This window comes from Apus apus, chromosome 16 (genome assembly GCF_020740795.1).
Source record: "Apus apus isolate bApuApu2 chromosome 16, bApuApu2.pri.cur, whole genome shotgun sequence".
Taxonomy (NCBI): domain Eukaryota; kingdom Metazoa; phylum Chordata; class Aves; order Apodiformes; family Apodidae; genus Apus; species Apus apus.
Window position 1 is genome coordinate 13,029,969 of NC_067297.1, and position 21,015 is coordinate 13,050,983.

Below are 21,015 nucleotides of genomic sequence, written 5' to 3' on the forward strand. Positions count from 1 at the left end.
TAGACTGCAATGAAATTTGCTAGTAAAACAATATACAGGTGTGCCAAAAAACAGTGGCTTGTGTTACTGTCATTAGAAATAGGAGATAGCCAGGACTGCAAAGCTATCTTTAGCAACCCAGAGGGTGGAGCATTGAGGAATTTAGGTCTTTTTTCCATTCTCAGTTCTGAAGTTTCTCTTGGGGCCTCCCAGGGAACAAACCCAAGTACTTCATCAGTCAAATCAAAGGCCAGAAAATTTCCTTGGCCACACTCTTCCCGATCCCTCTCAACCCCCTGCTCTTGGTTTTCATTCTGTCCTGCTGCATTCACATTTACTTCCAGAACACTACTGATTATTGTCTTGGAAAACTGCTAAAATAATCAACTTCCTTAACAGTGCATTCCTTGTCTCAATAAAGTTCAAATCACACTGAAATATCTTCAAGTCTTACTTCAGCCTCAGCTTCAATCTTATCCTCTTTCACCATTTTTTCCACCATTCTCTCAGCTAGTGGCAAAAACATCGTCTTTGAGAGGTTTTCATCCTGTGCTGAAATAGACTAAGTAAGAGAAGAATTAATGCAACAGCTCATGAGCTTCTTGTTTTGTCCCACCCACTGCCTTTTTCATATTAGAAGAATAAAAAAAAAGACAACCCAGGTGCTTCAACCCCTCTGAAACAACACATTCTGAGCTGCCATCTATCACCGGCAGAGAGCAACTGCTCTGTTAAAAGGCAGCAATAAAACCTGTGATATACTGAAAAGCTCCCTCTTGATTACATTGTCCAGAGACTCACTTCTGGGCACACAATATCCAACAACATGTAGCACAAACACATTTGTGTTTCCCAAGGCACAGTATTTTAGATAATGCAATTAATGCTTATTTTTTGCTTGGCTATGTCAGGTTGTCTGATTAGTGCCCAAATCTGCTGTCTACTCCTGCAGGCTTTCTGCAGTTCTGCAAACATCCAGAGCTCTCATTTATTTCCTCCTAGAGCCTTTATAACCTAGTTAGCAAGGAACAGTTCTGCCTCAGGAGCTGCAGATATCTGAGCATTTATTCATTAGCTCTCTAACTAAACGGACCAGAAAAGAAAATTCAAGTTGTATTACCACGGCAAGGCAAACCAGGTAAATTGCATTATAAAAATACCACAGCATTCATGCTGAACAACATCAATAATGCTGTTGAAGAAGGGCTCAGCACTTCTCCCAGCATCACAAAAGAACAGTTGACATTTAACTTCAAATACTTCTAAACTTGGAACATTTCTATGCTTGCACTATACCTGCAGCACAAGTCACTCATTTGCAACACTATACACACCTGCATAATCAGGCTCATCACAGACCAAAAATAGTAAGGATTTTTGGGTACAATCTTATAAAGTGCCATTCCAGCCTGAAAAACATAAGACAAAGTTTCATCATTCCTCAGTCTACTTACGCGCTGCCATGACAGACAACGCAGGCTGAGCCGCAATGACGGCAGCAGACAACACAGAATTAGCAACTAGATGGGAGGATTTTTATCAACCCAGGAACTATTTCATCCTAACACACACGTTCTAAAGAAAACAGAGGGTGAAAATGTTTCAAAGATAAGTACTTCATGCAAGTCTGTAATTGCCTAAATGGATGACAGCTTTAATTAGAAGTGGTAACTACATCAAGAAGCAGAAGACTCATTCTTTACGAGCGAGAGGAATATTTGCAGTGCTGCTTATCACAAGGATGCTCAGCCCATGCTAAAGGCACACTGAACCACCTGCCTCCCTTGTGTCAGAGCTGCCCTTCAACACTCATCCATACACATGCTCAGATATCTGGAACCTGAGGTCACCTATACATGCAATACAGCCCTTTAGCCCTTTAGTCAAGCTGAAAGCTTGGCTGTATCAAAGCACAGCTGAAGTATCAAGGTTCTCTAGCTTAACACAGGAACACTTATTCACAGATTTCCGAAGTCTATATATAATGGACAACACTTTTACCCTTACAAAATCTCTAATTAATTTTGAGAAACTACATATAATCCAGTCTACTCCCACAGAGGGACTTTTCTGCTCATTTCCTGACTGCAGTTTCAAGTTTCATTTTCCAGTTCTTTTAGCTGCAACACCCCAGAATGCTGAGCTTTATTTTCACTTTCCAACCAATCTGCATCCACTTGCTCTTTGCATCTCCAACACCTTAGGTCAAAGCACAGGCCAACGTGGAACAGCCCACTCTCTGACAATGTCTGGATAATATAACTAGATATATGTTTTATGACATTTTAAACATACAAAAGAGCAGACAAATGTTAAGTATGTGCAAGACTGGCATTTTTTCCACTCCTGGTTGTGGACAGGAGTACAATTAACATACAGTCATCTCTGAAGTTTACATTGTCATACAAGGCTTGTAATTTCATGTGCATTCATAACTTAGCCTGTACCTAGACCCTGAACCCAGTATAAAAGTTGGGCTATAATGGAGAACAATCCTTCTGCTCAGTATATTCTCTCAGTTATTTAAACCAAGCTTGTACAAATATTCAAGTCACCTTAGCACAGGGGGAATGAGAGGGAGTTTAGGACTCATTTACTTGGCTCTCTGTGCCTTTTTATATCGAAGAGTGAGCATGCCTGCTTTTAAAAGAATCTTCCATTTATAGGCATTTTCCAGGCACCTAATTTAGAAGGGATGAAAACAAAACTAACCAGCCTGACACTGTTCTGACAACTACGAAGTAAGAGGTACTTAAAGGAAGTGCTTTTTAGTTTTTCTTTACTGATTACAACCAATACAAGCCTAGTTATACGTTAGATTCCAGAGATAAGAGCATGGGCGAGATTACTCAAAGATAACAGCAAACTGAGGAGTAAATAGTCCGAAAACTTGGATCAGAAGATCTTGCTAGATCTTCTTTTATCTATCCCAAAATTTTATTATACAATGCCTCACATATAACCACCATACTGTTCAAGACAGGTTGATAAAAACTTTCCAAAATAACCAACGTAGTCTATCAGACCAGAGATGCACACAAAAGGCTCAGCTGTCCTATCCCATGTAAGGAAAACATCTGCTTTCACATAATCCACCCCCCTTTTCAGTATTTCTGTAAAAACTAACCTACAGTTACTTCTGCATTAGCCCAGCTTAGCTTTCTGGAAGATTACACACAGTATGAAAAGGCACTAACAATTATACATATAAAAAGAGACACCTTACATGACCAGAACACAAACTGTTGAATATACCTGTTGCATCTTCTTGTACTCTCCAACCCTGGCATAGGCCATGAAGAGATGAGAGTGATACTCTTCACTGTTGGGAACCTTCTTTACAGCTGCCTCGTAAAGTTTAGTTACCAGTTCCGCTAAACCAAAACCAGATTGTTGAGTTAAGACAAATTTGGGAATAATTTGAAAGCACAACTACCTAAAGACAGCATCAGTGACAGTCTGAACAGTAATCACACTCATCAACAACAGAAATGGCACTCTCTCCCCCAAGACTCCAAGCACTACAAACAGTAGTCAATGGAGGAAAGTGATTTAAAATCCTCACAAACTTCAAATTTAGAGTAAATAGCAACAACTGACTGTTCAGAAGCACTAAAGTATTTTTCTTAGGGAAGTTTATCTATTTTGGAGCACTGAACTGAATGAAGAGTTCTACTCTTGTCAGACTGACTGTTCCATGTGTGTTATGGATCAAAACACAGACCATTTTCAGAGCTTAAAAACAAATTAGTTACTCCTATTACAGGTTTACTTACATTATATCCTATTGTTTCCCAATTGCCTATTTTAGTACTCTTAATGAGTAAAACACTTCACACCATACTTTTTAATAACAGATTTATCATGACTACTTATGATATTGTAATACGCAGGACTGTCTTACATTTTAATCTTTCCAGATTTTTTTCCTTACACATACAAACATATCTCAGTGTAGCATTAGAAAACTAAATTTAATCTGTCTTTCACGTAGTTTGTATATACTTAACACACAGACATAAGACATCCAATTACAGTTTTCCTGCAGGATCAAAAGTGGAAGTCCCCAAAGCCCACCATTTCCTTTCTGAGTTACAAACCTAAGTAAGAAACCTGAGGTTCATGCTCTGCAAGTTGTTTAGAACCGCAGAAAGGCTTTTGACATTTTCAAGGGTTTACTTATGTTGAAGTCACACATATGCACAAAAGTTTCCTGTTATTCAAGAAATCATACATTGCACATATACATACACACACACACACAAGGAAATGAACTAGGAGAGCATAATTAATTCTAGTATTGCAGACTGATAACAAATATCCTTTTCTACAGAAGTTGTTTCACACCATCACTGCTCCAGCCAGAAACTACAACTCTTCCTTAGGGCTGTAGATAAGCAGTATGTGAAGTCTGTTTTCTCCCAGAAAATCACACACAATTCTACTGCCACTCAAACATACCTTATCACCACAAGGAGCAGTAACTGAAAAAAGCTGCTGTGGTCAAATCGAGAGGCCAGGATTTCCCTTGTTTGTCACACAGCTCCTTGAGGCCTGAACCACTCAACTACAATCTCACAGCACTAAGCACACTCCAAATCACAGACTGTGTAATTTGTCACCTCTACCACACATACTGTCAACAAATTACAGTAGTTTCATTAAAAAGTGAACTCATCAGTTGATCACAATGGACGACTGTTAGCATGCCACTCATTTAGGAACTGTGTACACAATAATGTTAAGGAGAGAAGCCCAAACAAGGCTCTTAGCTTTATGGCGACCACCAGAGCCTTAAAAGCCCTTACAGCAGGTGTCACTTACATTTGCCGAGTCTCTTAATAACAAACCTATATGTGATCCATGGACTTTGCAAGTCTCCCATGAAACTGTGGGTCACATGCACTTCTGGAAGAACATAAATAATGATAGCTTTTTAGAGAGGCAAAGGAGAAAGCTTACGTCTGTGCATTTCCCGGTAAAGAATAGTTAGTGCTTGCAAGGAATTATCATCTGTGGGTTCAAGTGCTGCTACTTCTTGTGCCAGAGCATATGCTTCATCTTGCTTGCCAGTTCTCTGCAAGCCAATTGCCTTTAGAACCTATTGACACAACACAGAGGCAGCTGTTAAACACAGTTAGCAGGTACCAGTGAAAGCCCTCTCATCCCTGTCTAGGAGATGCTTTGCCCAACCACTTTTATGGAGCTTCAGGTTTTATTAAGTTTCTAATCCACATTACTGTAGAGGGAAACTTCCAGACACAAGCTGCATCAAATACTGTGGCTTTGCATTTCTCAACAGACATGCAGGTTGCTCTCAAACCTGCATCAGCTGTCAATCAGTTTTCCCTACCTGCAGACTAAAGACTAACCAATCCTTCCTATTTTGATTTTTCTCTTTCAATAACTGGCCAGAGAGAAGTGATATAAATGAGATTGAGGTCAATGACAAGCACTTCAGCTCAGGAAGCTTTCAAAATATAGAAACTAAGAACTTTAGAGGAAAACCCACAGGGAAAAAAAGAGAAGTAGAAAGACAGTCATGTTCAAAAAACCAAGGAACAAAAGTCCTTTCCCTTCAACAGGGGCACAGCAAGGAGAGCAGTGAACAAGAAGCTTAACATCAAATGTCTCCAAAATCACCTTGTTATGTTTTACTAAGGACTACATGGCCCAAGAAAATGTTTTGGATTCAAACACTACAGATGGGTAGATCAACCTTAGGTCCAAAGGAGGCGTTATAAGCCACAGCCCAGGTACCAAGGCTGCTTGCAGTGGCTCTGACAGGGAGCTAAACAATTATAGGCACCTCTCCAAGAGGATCTGTACAAGTTTTCAGGCAAACATGATATTGTGCGAATTAGAAGAGCCTGAGATGTTTCAGAGGGTTCGGAAAACATTGTGGGCCCTGGAAGATCACGGACACTGCTAGAAAGGCAGAGTGAAACACTCCAAGTCTCAGAGGTACACTCACCAAACAAGGTCATTCCAGTCACACTTACCTTTGCACAGTGAAGATCCTTGTGCTTTTTGAGCAGTTTATCCGCTTGCTGGATTGCCATTTTATTATTGCCATTATCGAGATAATCTGCATGAGAACAACATATATTGTATTACATCAGAACACAAGGCCATTCTGGAAAGCTACCTCTAATTTTACTGTGGAGTATGTGCTGTTAGGTCAGTAGTGCAAACCCTATTTTCATTGTACAATTACTACAAAAGCCAAACATTCAGGAAACATGACATTTTGTAGGTGAAGTATATTCACCTCACTGTACTAGTTTCAGTGGTTTAAACAACCAAGCTTTTGTAATTACTCCACATAGATCATTACAGCAACAAAAGAGATGTATAATAGAGTGGGATCTGCAGCAACAGCTCTTTGCTAGCAATGGAGCTTAAGCTCTTTGGTTCAGTAACAGCAGAAATTAACGTGGTGTGCCTCTGGGAGACTTTCAATGACTTTTACCAGGAAGCAGGTTAGAAACTAAGCACTCACAATCTATTGAAGCATTAAGATCTACCTGTCCACACAATCCATACTTCAGGCAGAGCAAATCTGTGCCCTAGCAGAAAGTATCACTATGCTTTCTTACTGGTTTTAAAGAAAAATGTCTATTTCCTTGGGGGATATCCCACTATCTAGTACAACATCAGCTGTAGAAAACCCATCTTGAGACCATTTTCTTATTTTTTCAGCTCAGCTTTATAATTTTCAGCTTCCACCTTGTAATTAGACAATTACAAACAAGCAATTTTAGATTAGAACACGACCCCCGTCTTCTTCCCCTCCCTCAAAAATACTAATAAAAAACTAGCAGAAAAGCTTAACTGCACCTACTGTGCCAACAGGGAGAGGTCTGCTCACGCTGTTCTGGACTCCCCCTACCAAACTGCCAACAGAGCTAATGCCAGTTAATTGAAATCACATTACACATCTCTCTCTCATCAAGACTGCAGTTCTCATTATGAGAGATAACTCTCTTAGCAAGTAGAGAGGTGACCTTTAGGGATTCCTTGCTATATGGTACAAAGTGTGCATCTACAGTAATGAGATTTATATTCAGCTGCTTTTACATTTGCTTTCACAACCAAGTAAGTGCTGCAGACTTAAGGTAGAGCTAATTGGGCTCCTGAGACCATAGAGACAGAACCTCAAAGGAGACAGGCTGCCTACATTAACCAAACATAAATGTTACTGCATAAAATATAGTTTAAAGCTGTAGTATATTGTCTTTGCATGGGTCAGATGGCTACTTTAACTTACGAGAACCTGTGCATCACCTTTAACATTAAAACTTAAGCAGGGATTTCTCAGTGAAGAGGAATCAAAACCATGGAACAGAACATCCTGGCGATCTCTTCATACATGAGCAGAGACTTCTTGATTTAAGGAGCTGTTTTGCCCAGTTCACTTACACACAAATTATCTGTCATACTGCACTGCCTGCCTTGGGTTGTTCAGCTGTGCTGATAAGATCTCTGCTTTAAGTCTCCTAAAGCAAATCAAATAAACCACAAACCTCTCTAAACTTCAGCAGAATAAAAAGATTGTATTTTGCTGACAACAAGTTTGTTGGAAGTGAAAGTAGTTGGCAACTTCCAAAGGAATTCAAAGTAAAGAAAAATAAACTTAAGCCTACATTAGTTGCAAGTCTGTAGGTGGAGATGTTCAGTGGCTGGAAACGTAACACATGAACCTTCAGGTGAAGGGAGAACAAATCAAGATGAAAGATAAACACAGCTGTCGAGTAACCATGGTCCACGGTGCCAACTGAAAGGCACTGCTTTAAGTCAAAAATCAGACCTCTGACCTCATGCTGCATGTCTCCAGTTGAAGACTGGTGCGAGTTCTGCAGTTCCCTCTTTAAGGACATACACTTTATCACAGGTTCTGCAGCTCTTAAGCCTGAATTCAGATCCTACAATGCAGGTAATTCCTTCCAGAACTAGCAGAAAGCTATCGTAAAGCTCGCTTCCCCATAGCTATACTCTCTGAAATGAACACAATGAAATACATCTCAACATCGTCTGCTTTATTATTGGTTGATTTTACCAAGCTTTTTCTTTTAAGAATATTTCAGATGCTACACAGGTTATAACACAAATAACTGTGCACTAATGAAAATGGCAATCATGGCTAAAACTAAGGAAAACCAAGGGAAAAACTTACACTAGTTACACAGAGACAAAATGCACAGCTGTGCTAATAATTATGCAGTGAGTTTTAAGACAGTGTTTCCACTTTTCATTAAACAAAACCATCTCTCTCCAGTTCACTCGGACTCATCATGGATGCAAGTCTCCACCACAGCATCCTCACGGCCTGAGAGGCAAAGCACATTCATCACAAACGAGGGCAGCTCTCCACGTGTTTGCAGCAAGAGATTTTTTTTTTTCTGGTGTTGAAAACAGTTGAGAGCATTTTCTGAAATCTCTCTCCAATCTTCAATTTTAGGGATGAAGTGACACTGTAGCCTGGGGAAGCGTTTTTCTTTTCTCTTTCTCTACATTTGCATAAACAGAGACAAGCGTGCCTGCAGTCTCTTAAGCAATCTCGAGTGTATGTAATACCCTTGGAAATACTCGGAGACAACTTAATACAAGAGGTTTCTTAACCAGAGCGTCTCCTTCTCACTACTTCACCCTCGTCTCCCAAATTTCATTGCACACAACACCTCAACAAAACTTACAGGTTTCTGCGACTGCTCTTGTCCCTTTTTTTTTTCTCCCTTTGCAGGAGAAAACACCAAAGTTACCCCGTCCGAGGAGAGGCAGAGGACCCACCGCCCCCAGCCGCAGAGGTACCGCCCGGCAGCACCAGCCCCTCCACACCTGCCCCCGGGGACCGGCTGGGGGGGCCTGGGCAGGGAGACCCCCGGGCCGGGAGCGGGGGGAGCGCAGGGGAACGGAGCCCGGGACACCCCCGGCCCCACCGAACTCCTGCTGCCAGCCCCGGGCGGGCCCACCGGGGAGGGGGAGAGCCGGGGCCGTGCTCCCCGGCCCCCACGGCAGCTCCCCGCGCACGCACCGCGGGCTCACCGGGCAGGAAGGGCGGGCTGGCGGGAGGCCGGGCGCTCCCCTCGGCCCGGCGCCTGCCCGCCCCGCGCAGCGCGGGGCTGCGCCGCTGCCGGGGATGGGGCGGGAGAGGCGGGCGAAGGGCCCCGCCGGAGCAGCCAGCGCTTGCCGGGCCGGGCCGCCCGGCGGGTCCCTCCGCGCCGTCCCCAGGCACCGCCAGGCGGGCCGGGGCGGCGGGGAAGCCCGGGGGAGCAGGGGCGGGGGGCCGCGAGGTCCGTACCGTAGATGGGCCGCAGGCGCCGGTCGTTGGGGTCCTGCACATGGCCCCGCGCCGCCATGATGAGAGCGCAGAACCGCAGTGCGCAGCCGCCCGGCCGGCCCGGGGCGGGGGAAGGGGCCGGCAGCGCGGGGCGGGGCCGCTCCGGGGTGCGGGGCCGCGGAGCGGGGCTGGGGCCGCCCGGCCGGTTCCTCGCAAGCGCCTCCCTGCGCTGCCCGGGGCGGCGGTGCCTGCTCCGTGCGGCTCCCGTGGGGAGCGGCAGACCCCGGCCCTCTCCCCCGCGGGGGGAAGGGGCGCCCCGGGGTTGTTGCCGGGCCGCTGAGGGAGGGGGCTGCGTGTCCTCCAGCCCCCGCACAAACCATGGCCATCGCCGCGGTGAGCGAGGCGGAAACCCGGCTCTGCGGGAACTGGTGAGAAACGAAACTGAGCGTTTGTTTGTCGGGCTGTGGGTGTCGCTCATCTGGGCCAGAGAGCCCGGGCGGTTAAATAAGCAGGCGTTTTATGTATTTCCTTGATTGCTATGAGATATTAGAGGGTGCAAGTTGATAATGAACATAGTACCTTTTTAGAAACGTTTGGGATTTGGTTGTACCTTGTCCAGTGTCAATGTCTTAAGTAATTTTCCCAGCCTTTACTCGAGTTCCTGACTTAACGGGCAACTAAATAGAAACCGAGGGTTTTTAATAAAAACAAAGACTTGATTTTCTGCCAGTTAAACATGAAGTGCATTATTCCAAGTATTTCGTCAGTGGCTGTTCAGCTCAGAAGCAGAGATGTGAAAGCGGAACCAGTAGGCACACGTTCATGTGGCAGCTGTCTTTGGTAACAGTTCTCTTGCCCTACAATGTAATCTCAGAAGTTGCACCTTAAACACAAGCAACTGAAGAATGTATATATTTTTTTTTTCTCAAAGAGACATCAGAATCCTCACAGTTCATTGCAACATCAGTCTGGTTTGTTTGCAAGCAGAGAGGATGGGCAGTTTGGATACTGCTGGTGGACTTTGCCAGGCTGTTGGTTGCTTGGGATCTAGCAGGGGAGAAGACTGAACAGTTGCAGAGTTTTTCCTTTGTGACACGGAAGGCACTAAGTAATAGGTTATAAAGTTAATTTTGGTGTTCTGAAGGCTGATTTCTTGTGTGCAGAGAGGGAATGATGCATCCATCTAGAGATGATCCTACCTGCTTGAGGCAGGAATAAGGGCTAAGCTCCTAGTGCCTCAGCTCTTTCTGCACCTTCTGTGTTTGCAAGCCTTGCAACAAGATAGGAAGATTAGTATCTTAGAAATGGGGTGAATTGGGGAATTTTAGCTACAGAGTAATATGGTTGCTGCTGAGTAATATCACTCCCTGAACAGATCTGGCCTAATAGTATCTGTTATTTATTTTTTCCCAGCAGAGCACTGTTTGACCTCTCATAGCCAAGTTATTTTCAGGAACAAACTTTTATCTTCTCAGTTTATTATCATGAACCTTGTTTATGCTGCAAAATTTGCCTTTCACAGAAAGAAATGAATCCACCTTGATTTTATCTTAGTGCAGGGTGAACACTGTGACCTTTGCATGCTATATACATTAATATCCCAACTATAAAGGAGCAGGGAGGGCTGGCTGGTCTTGCCTATCTCTTTACTTACTCAGTTCTCTAAATCATGAATTCATAGAAAGTTTTCTTAGGATTTTTTTTTCTTTAATTAAAAACTGCTTGAAAATTCTCAGTGTATTTTCTGCAAAGCAACCTCTGTGACTTTCCCACAGCCAAAAGGATGTTCCTGTTGCTAATTTCATCATGCATGAGATCCACTGTAGCAGAAATATTGAAGTATGCTGCTACTGCAGAGACTCAATCCCAAAGTCTGAAATGAAGAACCACATTGAGTCTGAGCATGTACAGGTGAGAAACAAATTTCTCCTCTAAAATTGCTGACTTCTGTGGCACTTAATCTAATGAGGTCTTTTTATTGTAGGTTACCTGCAAGTGTCAGATGAAGATAGAAAAAGGTCTCTTGAAGGATCATGAGGTTGGTGGACTTTATATTATTAAAGACTTGAAAGATGCTCTACGGTCTTTCCAAGCAGGTTCCAGAGCCTTTCTGTCAGCCAAGATTTGGATTCTAACCTGTGACTGATGCATCCTTATTATTGAACTGTGCTTTCTGAATTCACACCCTCTGAGAGAAGGTGGTTGGAAACTGCCTTAAAAGTGGTGGGGCCTGCTCAAGTCTTTGTATCAAAGGGGTGTCTGTGATAATCAGCGATTTTGTCCTTATTAGTGATAAAGATGAAAAATGGAATGCTTTGTCAAAAGTACAGAACAGGATTAACTTGACTTTTTTCATTCCATTAACATCACGCATTTCTGACTCTGCACTGGTCATGATGTGAGCTTTAATAACCCGTTGTGTCCAAACGGACTTTTAAAATAGCTTGTAAAAACAAGCTAAAGTAGGACATAGTGGGATTTTTCTGAATTTCTGAATCCAGTTGGCTGCTGTCACAGGGATTCTTGTTAGAAATGTCAGTACCTTCCTTTCCTGTGGGCTCATGTGAAGACAGCTCTGGAAATTCCACACAAGTCTGTTTATCAGGGAAGGAAAAAATATTTTCTTTGATGATATGCCCAGTTCAAAACACTGGAAGGAGATTATCCTGCACATTTGTGTAGTGCTTTTAGTTTTGTTTATGAATCAAGTGATAATATATTATTGCAGCACTTGCCATTATGACATACATTTCATCTATGTTTAACCCCTTCTGAAGGGCAACTTACCTGATACTCAGTGTAGGGAAAAGAACATACACAAGCAATTCTTGTTAAGTATTAAATGTGCTGCAAATCTGTTTCCTAATGTAACACACACCAACATGTTTTTTAGCAGTACTCAATGAAATGTGATTAGTACTGGACGTTGAGACTATATCTAAAAGCTGACTTCAAAAAGCACTACATGAATTTGCTGTCCAAGGGTTACAGATTTAAAAAGAATGTTTTGAGTATTCAGGGTGCTTTAGCTGGCATGGTTATGACTACACAGCTTATACAACATGCTGTTCTTGTATTTCTCACATAGTATCTTATTTCAGGCTATTCTTTAGTGTAGGTTTGCATCTGGCTAAAAGAAACAATAGACTGCTCAGCTCCTAAGCAAGCTGAGAAGCTCCCTCCACCTTTGCCTCAGTCTTCCATATGTGAAGAATAATCCCTCTTGCTTTTTCCAGGCGTCAACGTGCCCTCTGCGTCCTGCCCTCTGCCAGTACTGTGACATACAGCTCACCTTCAGCAGCCTCCAGGACCACGAAATCTACTGCGGAGCCAGGACCGAGAGGTGTGGTGGCTGTGGTCGTAATGTCATGGTGAGAGATCTCAAGGAGCACCCTCGAGTCTGTGGGCAAGAGGTGAAGCAAGTCAGAGGACGCAGATCAGGGCTGTGCTTTGAGGATGAGGATGCAGACCCGCGTGCCCTCCGGGTCAACAGAAACCGACTCAGATCAGGTAACTGTGCTGGGCCTTTGTGCAGGATGCCCAGGGGGCCAGAAAAGCAGATTTATGGCAGCTGTGTAGGAGACAAAACACTTAAGGACATTAGCAGGAGAAATGTTTCAGCAGTACAAAGAAATCAAAAGCATAGGAAGGTTTAGAGAATAGTAGTGATTGGCTTCTAATTTGACATTTGGCAGCAGATCCAAGTATAAGGTTTTATAATTGCTTTCTGTGAAAATACTGAGTAATGAAGGCTCCAGAGGCTCTGTGAGTAGGACTGTTGTACCCTGGAACAGAGCTGCAAAGCTATAAGCCAGGTAAACAGAGGACTGCTGAGGGACCTGGTGTGGAAGCCCAGTCTGTTGCCATAAACTTTCCAGCTTAAAAATTAAATTGGAGTTGTTTGCTCACTGCAAATCCTGTCCATTTTAGTTTAGCAGCTGCCATTCCTCTTTACTTCAGTTAAGTAGAACGGTTGGTAGGACCTGGATGTGAGTTCACGTATTCAGTGCTGTGCCTTTCTGCAGTAACAACCTGTACCTTCCCAACCAGAAAAGATTTCCTGGTTTTCTTCTATATGTGTATCATTCCCACTGTTGTCAGATATAATATCACTAAAAGGAATTTGTTTTCCCATTGATGTACTGGAAAAGCAAAGCTGAAGTGTTTAAGCCTTGTAAAAGGGATGAGACTATAGTAGGTTAATAGGACCTTGTTCCTCAGTGGCTTCGTAAGGTTCCCAAGAGGCTTACACCCAAGCTTTTGGAGGAAAAGGAATTACTTTCTTCTTTTTCTCCTGTTTTGCTTGTTGAAAACAAAACCAGGATGACTGTTTTCCATCTTCCTCCTGAATTTGGTAGAGGTGTCCTTCTAGGCTGTGAAACACTGACCTCCATGAGCATCCACATGTGCACTAGGCTGAGCTAGTCCAATGCACAGAACTGAGTTGCTTGTTGCAGATTTAATGTTCTCTCAAATTTATGGTGTTTATCTTTTGAAGAGGATGAACTGGAGCAGTTGGAGAGAAATGAAAACACTCGTTCTTCACTTTATGAGGAGTGGAATGCAGATTTAGACTACGTGTTGGCTCTTAGCCTGCAAAATGAGACTAATCCTCTCAGTAATGCTGCAGCTGAAATCCCCAGGGACTTCTGGGACAGCTACTACACCAAAGATTCTGTGCCCTCAGCATGTCTTAAAGAACCAGACAAGTCAAATATCTTCTCTGCTGACTCTTCCATGTCCTTTAGCACGTCAAACTACATAGAAAGTAAGTATAAATGCTGTTGTGGTGGGTTATTTTACCTTAAAAGTTTGAGGGAAGTGAGAAGATAAGAAAGGATTATTGGATTGGGAATGTCCAAGATTGTCTAGGTATTTTAAAGTGTCAAAATTAGTCTATTTGAGATGCCCTCTAAATAATTTTTAGATAATACACAGATTAGACTCTCCATGAGTACTGTCTTTCCTTCCTCTCTTAAATGTTCTGCTTCCACAGAACTTAGCAATATTAGGGTTCAAAATATCTTTCTAAGAGGTATTACTAAAGCAAGACAGCAAGGGAAGAAGAAATAAAAGCTGTGGTGAATATCTGACCTTGATATGTGGTGAGAGCTTCATTAGAACTGAGGAGGTGGCAACTTTCTTTTTGAAGTTAATATGAGAGGAAGGGACGATTTGGGGGAGACCTGAAGGGCCATCTTATTTTGAAAGGAGAAATGGTAGTAAAGGATTTATTGAAGTCATTAATGGGCTTTTTTACCAAACTGTTCTTCAGCCCCAAAACTTTGTTCTCACACTGGGTGATGTGAATCTGCTGACATGAAATTAAGCAAATGGGACTGGAGTAACTCTGTCCTTTGCACTTGCTGTGCTTGCTGTTCTGGGCACAGAGCAGGAGTGTGTTGCTTAGGAATTTTGAAGATAAGTCACTCCAACTGCATCAGACCTCTCTGGTAGAGAACGTAACTATTGCTTTCTCTGCAGATTATGACACCACCGTGCTGCCATGTGAATTTTGTGAGGAGCTCTACCCAGCTGAAGATCTGATTCTTCACCAGGTTCAGTACTTTCTTGCCTTGTATCTGCGGGTTTGCAGTAAAGACTTTTTTCTGTTACCATAACTGAACAAGGGTGCAATTTACCCGTAGAGGAGCTAGGAGAACTCCTGCCATTTGCTCTTTGCAGGCCATGGTTTGTACAGTCCATCTGTGTTCAACAGGAGCACTAACTTGTCCATGTCTCTCACATAACAGACAGGTTGTAACCCAGCAAGTGCCTTCGCCTCGTTCAGCAAAAGAAGGTCTCAAAATCCATTGGAATATGATGATCTGTGTGATGCTGGCTCCAAAGGCTGCTGGTCTCTCTCTTCATCCCAGCCCCAAGCTGTCCAGGCAGAAGGAGACATTACGATTCCATGTGAATTTTGTGGCATCCAGCTGGAAGAGGAGACTCTCTTTCATCATCAGGTACAAACCACAACTTGACCCCTTGTGTCACCTCCATTTGTTCAAGAGCTGTGCCAAGTCCTGTGGTCTCTTCTTGTGGCACATTTCAGGAATCCAAGTAACTGTCCCCTGTGTCAGATCATCCTAAACATACACTCTTGGCTTTGCAGTGCTCTGCAGTGTTGTTACAGGAATGAGTCTGGATGAGCTGTCATTTAACTGTGTGTTTCCCCACAGCACCACTGTGACCTGCGCCCAGCCAGCCCAGCAGCCAGAGCTCCAGCTCAGCAGCTGCTGCCGCTGCAGAACAACAGAGAGAGGAGGGAATCACCAGAGCTGGCCCGGAGACGGCTCCGGCATCAAGGTGGGAGAAAGCACAGACTTACACACTCTTTTCCTTTACATTTGCAGAAGACTGTGCATATTCCAAACTGAATATGTGTTACCCTGTTTTATCTCTAAAATTTAAAAAATCTCCCCCCCCCATGTGTTTAGTTGTACACAAGAAAGATTAACTCACTGAAACTCAGCATCCTGAAAGATTCTGGTTATGAAGCCATGTGCTGCTGGAATGGCAACAAAGTCTAGCTGTGTTGTCTGAATGGTCTCTAATGTCTCGCACTGCATTCCCTATCCCTGTTCAGCACTGTGTTCTTGTCTCCTCAGGAGATGTTTCTGCGCGGAGCACAGAAGGCTTTGAGCAGCAGAGGCTCAGCTGTCCTGCCCAAGGGGCCAAGTCACTGAGTAATGCAGCGAACACCAGGAATGTCCTCCTGTCCTCTTCAGCCAGAGCTCGGGATGCTCCTGACGTGAGAGGGAAGCCGAGGAAGGGGCCTGGCAGCGAGGGAAGGGCGAAGAACAGAGGGACAAGTGAATCTGCAGGTGGGACAACACCACATGCAAGACCTGCTCGGAACACTGATTCAGAAGGCTTCACATCCAGCTTCTCCAGAACTCCTCCAACCCAGCCAAGGTAAGGGCTTCTTCCCAGACCTTCCAGAGTCTCTGTGGTGTGAAGGACCCGTGTTTATTCTGTGGTGAAGGTACTGAAAGGTGCAGGTTTGCTTCCTCTGAAAGCTCCTCTGCTCTTCTGCAGCAGCAGCAATGGAGGAGGAAGGAGCCTTGGGATGTCAGATGTTCCGGCTGGCTCCAGGCGCAGGAGTACAAAGGTAAGGTGCCCAGCATGGGCTCCGTCTGGGATGAGGTGTGATGGATCAGAGGACAGTGCCCAGCTGTTACCCTTAGGTTTTTGTAGTGGTTTTGCCAGGCTGAGGAGCTTATTTTACAGCACTTTCTGCTTCAGTGAGGTTTTTATTGACTGCTTGTTATCAAGTACTCTTTGAAAAATGACATTTTTCCTTTTCTCCTCCCCCCTTCCCTTTAGGCCAAAGCCCAGAGCCCAGCACCTGATTATCCAGAGGAGAAGTGATCCATTACTTAGAAAAAACATGTTTAGCACTCTAGTACTTATTCACCTGAGTGCAAGTAATATCAAGCTATATTGCTGTGTCACTGATGACTTTCTATGATTTTAATGTTTTATAGGCAGTCATAATTTTCTATATATATATACACACATGCACACATGTGTATTTTGAATTTGGGAGAGCATACTGCAGGGTTTTTACCTCTGTGATCTCTACTAGCAACATCCCAAGACAGCAAATACACCATCTGGGCACCACCCTAGTTGTGTTTCTGTACTTGCTCTTTGTGACACCCAGTGAAAGAGAGTTTTTGCTATCCTGGTCTTCCCACCCAGGTCCTGCTGCTTTGTTCTCCTGACCCGTGTGCCAGTCGTTACAGCTGTGCCCAGGTCATGGAGAGGGGGCTGCTGTCCATGGAGCAGCTTTGAGCCCATGGCTGTCTTGTAAAGCGCTTTTTAATGCTGTGTTAGGCCATGCTGTTTAAATTCCTTGTAATAAAATTTATCTGATGGTGTCCCAAACCACTGTGCAGTGAAGATCTCTTCCATGAAGGGAATGTTTGAGGGTAAGTTTATCACCTGCACTGGCCAGTGCAGGGACATGGGGCTCTGTTCAGTTGTGTTCCACTGTTACTGGTTGCATTAGGGTTTTGTTAACTTGCTTCCTGAGAGCCACCAGCAGCCCTTGTGCCTCAGCACAGCATTAGGGTAGTGCACAGGCTGGAGCAGGCAGATCTTAGATAATGACTGTGGGCTAATTAACTGGGTACAGCAGATGGCATTAGCCAGTCACCATCCTAGGGCAGGGCTGTCCCTGAACAATGAATGCTGGCTGAAGTGATCCTAGTTCTAAAATAAAAAGATTTTACAGGCACTTCCACCAAATGTCAGCATTTTTTTATACAAGAGAAGCAGAATAAAGGTATTTTAAAACAGGTGGCAGCCAACCCTGCACTGGCACTTCTGGGGAAAACTGCTCTGCTGAGGCCAGGGGACCTGTGCTGGGGATTAACAGGAAGCATGGGTCAGGTATGGTTAGTATGGAGAGTCATGAACTGCTGAGCTCTGCTATTCCTCAGGTGTGAGAAATCCTGCACTTTCTTCCTTAAGAGGAATATTAGCAATTGTTGTGCCTGCTTTCCCTTTTGTACAAAATATTTACATTTCTCTTCTACACAAATACAAAGGGCAGAGTATCAGCCCATAAAGGTGGGATTTAAAGGGAGAGAACTTGCAATTTCATGCCAGGCAGCTCTCATCCTCTGCATCAATGCAGCTTCATCAGTGGAGGAATTTTTGGGTCTCTTTTTGTCTTTAAATGATTTCCAGCCCCAAAGAAGGACACGGTACATATAAAGGGATGTTAAGAATCTCCTTTATGCAAGTGTACACTGTATGGCCAAGAGCACTTGACAGGTTAATGCTGTGTACGGCACCAAGATGGACACACCACGCTAGAACTAACACCCAGCTCCAGAGGTTGGGTTTTTTTTCCATTGTTTAGTATAATTTTACATTCTGAATATATAATAAAAAAAAAATCACAAACCAGTCTTTGCTTTGACAAACAAGCCTAATACAGACAATGTCAAGTTCATTTAAAGCACAAGGAAGTAATGATGATTAGAAAAGCTTTAATTAAAAGGCCATTTGAGCTACAGTTGCACCACTGCAGCACTTCCTTCCTAGTAACAGGAAAAAAAAAGCCCCAAGCCCCACCAGAACTCCTCCTTGTGCAAGGCTCACACTGCTCCTCAGGACAACCCAAAGTCGATGTAGTTTATTTACTGGCATGACATTTCTCCTGTATAAGAAGCTTCATTTACACAGCGAGGTGTAAACAGCTAAAAGTTTGTTATTTGTAATCATAAATAATTAATTGTAATAAATATGTATCAAGTAACTTTACAGCACACATTTCAGGGCCAAGACGCAGATAAGTTCTGCTCCAGCGTGCTCCGGGGCCAGAGCAGACAGGCAGTAGCAGCAGTTTCTCAGTCCCTGTGCACCCACAGCCCTGGGACACGCCAGGACATGCAGCTCTGGCACCCTTGGGGCTGTGCTGCCAGCCCAGGAGCTTGACGCGGGGTGGAAACCCAACACAGCCCCCAAGCCAGCTGCCAGGAACAAACCCCAGAGGGGTCATTGTCAGCAGCGACAGCTCTGCCATGAAATTCAACTGACCTTCACATCTCCCGGATGGGGATAAACTCACTCCAAGCCATCCCTTCTGCTTTGCTTTCCCCTTGGTCTGTGTAAACTCCACGTGCATCTGCGCCTCCTCCTAGTGATTTCTCAGCTACATATATGCTTCTACCAGGAAATGGACAAGATTCAAGAGTAAATATTCTCCCTACGTGTATCTGTTCCTTTGGAAGGGCAATGTGCAATGGAAGGGTTCCACAGCTTTCCTAACCACAGGATTGGGAGACTCTGTATGCCAACACCTATCTCTACAACTGCTGCACACACAGTTTTCCATTCGCTCACAGAAGAACAAGAATATACACATTTGATTAGGCTTTTCTCTCTTACTCACACTTTTATCTTCCAAGTGCCACACACGCCTCACTCCCAATATTCACAATAATGTACAATAAATACAGCTTTTTCAAGTCTCATTCCCACTGACAAGCCAAGTCTTCTAATGAGACATAAAATACCCACCTTCGGTGCAGTTACACACACACCAGTGAGGACCCCTTGTGTGGCTGATGTGCACTAAGCACACTGGAAGGAAATCAAGGAACTTGTCACTCCATGCTGGCATTTCCCTGACATCGAGCACCGAGCCGAGCAGCACAGCCTGGGGCTTGCTAGGACCTCGTCGATTCTTCAGCAGGCAGGGGATTCTCACTGCCAGGTTCTGAGGGATGAACAGAGCCACTCGGGGCAGGGCAACTGCTTTGACACAAGTAACAGCAGAGACACGTGTCCTGTGCTGTTCTGAAACCACCCAGAATGGATTTCACAGGATACAAAAGTTAAACTTGGAGGACTGCTCTCCCTCCACAGTCTGCTATTATCTTTCCATAGAAAACAGAAGCTCTGTCTTGAAGACAGCACTTTGTGCCTTCCCGCCACCTCGCCCAGGGGTCACATTTCTCAGATAATTTGCTTTTAGATCAAAGATTATTTTTGAGTACAAAAATGAGTTACAGGTGTTTAACCACAAAGTGATTATTTGGAAAGCTCGTTCGGAAATAGGATAAAGTCACAGATTACAAGCTTGAAAGGTGGTATCTTACACCAGACAGAGAGAAGCCGTTTTGTTTCTGCTATATTTTAATTACAATAAATTACTTTGTTACTGAGCAAAGCAGACATTCAAGAACATTTGGGGCAAGAACCCAGCTGAATTATAGCTCTTTCACTGTTCTTTTCAATGATAAATCTTCCTCATCAAAAGTGTCTAGCTGAAACCTCAAATTGTGGCAGCTGCCCCTGTGCTTGATTATAATTTAAAAAGTTACAAGAAAATGGTGGGAATGTAAACATGCAGTTTGGCAGCCTATCTTCTGCTCTAAAACTCAAAGCAAGTGCTAGAAATTCTGCACGTTCTCCACCTGTGACAGAAGAGGTGCTGTGCTCTGCTCCTGCAGGTGTCCAGCGGCAGCTCCCTCCCCACATCCGATTCTTGCCATTTTTGTACTCAAAAATGTTTGAGGGGAGAGCAATCTACGAGCCTTCACCTCCCAGTGCTCCCCAACTCAGAACGCCCTCAACCTTTGCTGTGTTCGTGTGGGTCGTCGTCTCTTTCTAAATTACAAAATTAGAAATGTACATGTTTAAAGGTTTTCCAAAATTAAATTATACACAAACTGGTCTTTACTAAACTATCCTACAAAGATTCCACAAACAAGGCAGCAAAATAACCAGTCCACCACAAAGTCTACAAATACAAAATGTAAGTCTTCCAGTAATTATTGTAACGGGAACAAAAGTTCAGAAAATAACCTCCCGCTGGTCACACAGTGTTACGGGAGGTGTTGTGATGTGAATAGGAGGGTTTCCAACGTTAGCAGAGTCATGGAACCACCTGGGCAGGCACCTGGAGGCAGCCCCTCCTCCCGCTCAGCCGCTGAGGGGATCCTCCCGGTAGTGGATGGCATATCGGAGCTTCTCCAGCATGATGTCCAGCGAGGAGTACTGAGGGAGTTTGATCATGAACATGCATGTTTCAACGCGGATGTACCGAGAGTCTGGAGAACCTGCAGGGCAAGAAGCACCAGAAAGGGTTGTAATACAATGTCCACCTTTCACCCTCACTTCCAGAAGCCTCCTTTCCTGCACTCCTTACTAAGAAGTACCAAAACAATCCAATTCCTCCCTATCATCTTTCTCTTGAGCCTCAGATACTTCTGTGCTTCCCAGTCAGTCCTCGG

General features: G+C 44.0%; 3 protein-coding genes across 12 annotated transcripts in view; 1 reads left to right on the forward strand and 2 right to left on the reverse strand.

Annotated features, from left to right (window-relative positions):
* The window catches only part of NAA25 (N-alpha-acetyltransferase 25, NatB auxiliary subunit), a 30,949-nt gene extending 21,598 nt beyond the window's left edge, over positions 1 to 9,351 (reverse strand). The window contains exons 1-6 of one of the 2 annotated variants that reach the window (XM_051633820.1): positions 9,281 to 9,351; positions 5,982 to 6,067; positions 4,942 to 5,080; positions 3,235 to 3,353; positions 1,314 to 1,388; positions 434 to 541 (exon numbers count right to left, since the gene is read on the reverse strand). In XM_051633820.1, the coding sequence (XP_051489780.1) occupies positions 434 to 541; positions 1,314 to 1,388; positions 3,235 to 3,353; positions 4,942 to 5,080; positions 5,982 to 6,067; positions 9,281 to 9,338 (585 nt within the window). In that variant the 5' untranslated portion in view covers positions 9,339 to 9,351. The remainder of the gene's footprint in view (positions 1 to 433; positions 542 to 1,313; positions 1,389 to 3,234; positions 3,354 to 4,941; positions 5,081 to 5,981; positions 6,068 to 9,280) is intronic. The other variant, XM_051633821.1, reaches the window with a different exon arrangement.
* An 85-nt stretch (positions 9,352 to 9,436) lies between these two features.
* Positions 9,437 to 17,152, forward strand: TRAFD1 (TRAF-type zinc finger domain containing 1). 2 transcript variants are annotated; one of them, XM_051633548.1, is made up of 11 exons: positions 9,437 to 9,687; positions 11,035 to 11,170; positions 11,244 to 11,297; positions 12,496 to 12,769; positions 13,758 to 14,027; positions 14,744 to 14,817; positions 15,013 to 15,225; positions 15,442 to 15,568; positions 15,871 to 16,177; positions 16,301 to 16,373; positions 16,589 to 17,152. In XM_051633548.1, the coding sequence occupies exons 1-11, from the start codon at positions 9,638 to 9,640 to the stop codon at positions 16,631 to 16,633; spliced, it is 1,623 nt and encodes a 540-aa protein (XP_051489508.1). In that variant the 5' UTR covers positions 9,437 to 9,637; the 3' UTR covers positions 16,634 to 17,152. The 2 variants fall into 2 exon arrangements, with proteins under 2 accessions (XP_051489508.1, XP_051489509.1); XM_051633549.1 differs by lacking the exon at positions 16,301 to 16,373.
* Positions 17,153 to 17,987: 835 nt separating this feature from the next.
* HECTD4 (HECT domain E3 ubiquitin protein ligase 4) overlaps positions 17,988 to 21,015 on the reverse strand; it is a 70,463-nt gene continuing 67,435 nt past the window's right edge. For all 8 annotated transcript variants that reach the window (XM_051633540.1, XM_051633545.1, XM_051633539.1 and 5 more), the window contains one exon: positions 17,988 to 20,841. In XM_051633540.1, coding sequence (XP_051489500.1) covers positions 20,705 to 20,841 — 137 coding nt within the window. In that variant the 3' untranslated portion in view covers positions 17,988 to 20,704. The remainder of the gene's footprint in view (positions 20,842 to 21,015) is intronic.

What these genes read in the sequence shown, in the direction of transcription:
- TRAFD1 (XM_051633549.1), top strand. Translation starts at nt 9,638, where the DNA reads ATGGCCATCGCCGCGGTGAGCGAGGCGGAAACCCGGCTCTGCGGGAAC. An exon ending in ACCCGGCTCTGCGGGAACTG is followed by an intron (nt 9,688 to 11,034) that starts GTGAGAAACGAA and finishes ACTTTCCCACAG; the next exon opens with CCAAAAGGATGTTCCTGTTG. An exon ending in TTGAGTCTGAGCATGTACAG is followed by an intron (nt 11,171 to 11,243) that starts GTGAGAAACAAA and finishes TTTTTATTGTAG; the next exon opens with GTTACCTGCAAGTGTCAGAT.